Here is a 3,673-nt window from a genome sequence, read left to right as displayed (position 1 = left end):
AGAGAGTATTTTTAGTTCCAGGGTTTGGTTTCTGGACAATACACACCTTCACCCCAACCAACATTCCTATTGCTGGGGCTCTAAGCAGGACAGGGTAGGAGGCACTTAAAGGAGGGATGTGAAGAAGTCCAGGGTGGTCAGTGCTGAGATGGTGATTGCCTCCTTATTGGCACGGTTGGTGGGGCAGTAATTCTCATACACATCATCAAGGATGAAGAAAATGGTATTTTTGGTCTCTTCACATATGCACTAGATTAGAGCAAACCCATGGGTACCATTGTCCATTAGCTCAAATGTGTACGAGAAGGGGATCTCACTGTCTCCATCCCCAGTCTTTTGAGGATCCTGACAGCATCTCTAAATGAAAACAGGAAGGTAAATGCAGAATCAGACTTTGAAAGGCTGGGTTCCATCGTCATGCCATTAAATAAAGGCTTCCCTGGTAAAATGAAGGAGCTGTTCCTGATTAGGACCACTCCATCTTTGGTAAACAGTCCCTATGGAGCCTACATTTTATGTGGCTTCTTGCTCTTCCTTGTGCCTGAAACATAGCAGAGACTTGGTTAAAGTTTATCAGTTTCTCACTTGATCAACAAAACAAAACGAAACAAAACAAAAAACGAGGTAGCATCAAATTACAAGGCGAGAACGGAATGAACTAGTTCTCACAAAGGAATTAAAAAAAAAAAAGACAAATCACAGGATAATTAGGACACAAATATTAGCTAGGTGGGCCCCAGGAGCTAAGGACGGGGTTGTGGATGGGGGTTAGTACGGGGCGCACGAGGTGGGTGTGAGGGCGTACTTTAGATTTGGAGAAGGAGCACGCACTGTCCGCTGAGTTCTCTCTTTTGATTGTTTCCCCAGTCTTAACCCTGATCTGCTTTCCTGGCAGGTGGGACCTCTGGAACTGCCACCAACTCACCAAGGCTCCAAGGACAGTCCCCTTCCTGTTAACTCCTGTGCCTTCTGACTTGCCAGCTCTTTTAAACTCAAGCCAGGGAAAAGTCTGGTTTGAGCCAGCATATCATTGTTTTTCCTTTGCACTCCTACCGTATCCCCAGAAAGTACAACACTGAATCACACAGACTTGCTTTTATCCTTGGTCATTTTAATTCGTCCAGCTCTGTGGGTCCTAGGAACTCCTGCTCTTTGGCCCATCTCACCTTCTAAACTTCATTGATTCCTTCTATGCCTTGGATACCATTAAAGAAGAGGAAGGAGGAGAAGAAAAAGAGTATTCTTACATAAAATGTCTGCACTTGATCCAACTCTATAATTGGTTCCATGTTTTGCTTTCAGTGCGCTTGCCGCCTTCTGTCCAACTTGAATCTGTAGGTGGGAAATGCCGAGAGAGCTGCTGTTAAAAATAAATCCGACAATCTAAGAGTTTTATATTTTGTACAGATCTATCCCTGAGGTTTTAGACTATCTCTCTAACCTCCCGTTGAACATTTATGTCTAGGTACCCTGTTGGTACCCCACACTAACCACACCCACATTTCTTTTCATATGTCGAGGCTGTTCTGACTTCCCTATTTCTGGTCCTGCATCATGATACTACAGCACACATGTAAACTTCTGTAGATTTCTTTAGCTTCTTTCCCCCACCCCTTTCAAAGACACCAATGTGGATTTCCTTTGCTAGTATTCTATCTCAGACTCATTACTCCAAAATCAGTCTGCTGCATCTTCTAATACATTTCTTTTCCTCCCATCAAACTTTATCCCAGTTGGTCCCATGTGGCTTCCAGATGCACATATCCATGCTCTTGGTCCTGTTGAAAAGCTTTCAATAACTGCTCACTGCCCACTGAATTAAACACAGATTGCCTAGCCAAGATTTTGAGATCTTCTATAATGTGTTCCTAATCCACCATTCCAATAATGTATTTTATACACTTACCCCACATTGTAGACAATCTTCCTTGCTATCCCTTGGCTTCTTCTTTTCTCAGGCTGTTACTTTGACCTAGAATCCCTACCTATCAGAATTTACCCAACCTTGAGGGGCTTTCTCAAATGACAGCTTCTCCATACATCTTTTCCCAATCTCCCCACTGGATTCTCTTTCTTCCCGTGTTGTCTCTTTCATATCACTTAGTTCATAGTCTGTTGTGGTTTTTCACCCACTCGCTTTTTCTTACAGATGTTTGATACATCCCTCTCCTTCCATGTCTCCTGATTCTACAAGAAATCTCTCAGAACTAGATGATCTGTTAAGTGTCAGCCTTCCTTTCTGCAGATTCTTTCCCAAGGTCAGTCACTGCTAAAGCCCATCACTTATCAGACTTCTGCTAAGTTCTCTTCTTACTGACCTCCCAATAAAACTTTTCACAAATGACTGTTGACAGACCTTCTAAGTATTTCTGATTCCAGACATCCTAACAAGATAGCCATTCCATCAGATGCTTAGATTCTACCCAGACATCACTGAAACCCTTTGTCATTCCTGCCTGCACTGTCATGTTCAGTGGTGTTGGTCCCAGGGAGCCAGGCTGAACTTGAACGTGTATCAGTTCCCCCAACTCTCTCTGATAGGAATGGTCTAATTTTAGAACCCTTTCTCCTTTCCTTTTCTGTAATTCACAGATGAGTGCTAAAATGTGATGGAGTGGTGCTTGGGTAGGGCTGAGAGGAGACCAGAGAAATTCCAAAGGAAGAATTAAGTAGTGGTGGTAATAAGCGAGTAGGGTAGCAGCATCCTTCAGGTACTTGGGACATTCTGTATGTGCTACACACACACACACACACACACACACACACACACATACAGAGAGACTCACACACTCATACACACACACACTCATACACACACACACACTCATACACACAGACTCACACACTCATACACACAGACTCACACACTCATACACACACACTCACACACTCATACACACACACTCACACACTCATACACACACACTCATATACACACACAGAGAGACTCACACACTCATACACACACACTCATATACACACAGAGAGACTCACACACTCATACACACACACACTCATACACACACAGAGAGACTCACACACTCATACACACAGACTCACACACTCATACACACACACTCATATACACACAGAGAGACTCACACACTCATACACAGACTCACACACTCATACACACACACACTCATACACACACAGAGACTCACACACTCATACACACACACTCATATACACACAGAGACTCACACACTCATACACAGACTCACACACTCATACACACACACACTCATAAACACACAGAGAGACTCACACACTCATACACACACACACATACTCATACACACAGAGAGAGACTCATACACACATATAGACTCACACACTCATACACAGACTCACACACTCACTCATACACATACACACACACACATACACACACACACATACACATACAGAGAGACTCACACACTCATACACAGACTCACACACTCATACACACACACACACTCATACACACACAGAGAGACTCACACACTCATACACACAGACTCACACACTCATACACACAGACTCACACACTCATACACACACACTCATACACACAGAGAGAGACTCACACACTCATACACACATACACACACACACACACTCATACACACACACAGAGACTCATACACACATATAGACTCACACACTCATACACAGACTCACACACTCA

General features: G+C 43.5%; 1 protein-coding gene across 1 annotated transcript in view; it reads right to left on the bottom strand.

Moving 5' to 3' along the window:
• Positions 1-249: 249 nt before the first annotated feature.
• Positions 250-3,673, bottom strand: part of Cpo (carboxypeptidase O) — a 20,276-nt gene continuing 16,852 nt past the window's right edge. The window contains 3 exon segments of the mRNA XM_031368988.1: positions 250-324; positions 326-357; positions 1,248-1,332. Of these exon segments, the coding sequence (XP_031224848.1) occupies positions 250-324; positions 326-357; positions 1,248-1,332 (192 nt within the window).

Source organism: Mastomys coucha, unplaced genomic scaffold (genome assembly GCF_008632895.1).
Source record: "Mastomys coucha isolate ucsf_1 unplaced genomic scaffold, UCSF_Mcou_1 pScaffold14, whole genome shotgun sequence".
Taxonomy (NCBI): domain Eukaryota; kingdom Metazoa; phylum Chordata; class Mammalia; order Rodentia; family Muridae; genus Mastomys; species Mastomys coucha.
This window is presented reverse-complemented; position numbering and strand designations above follow the sequence as displayed.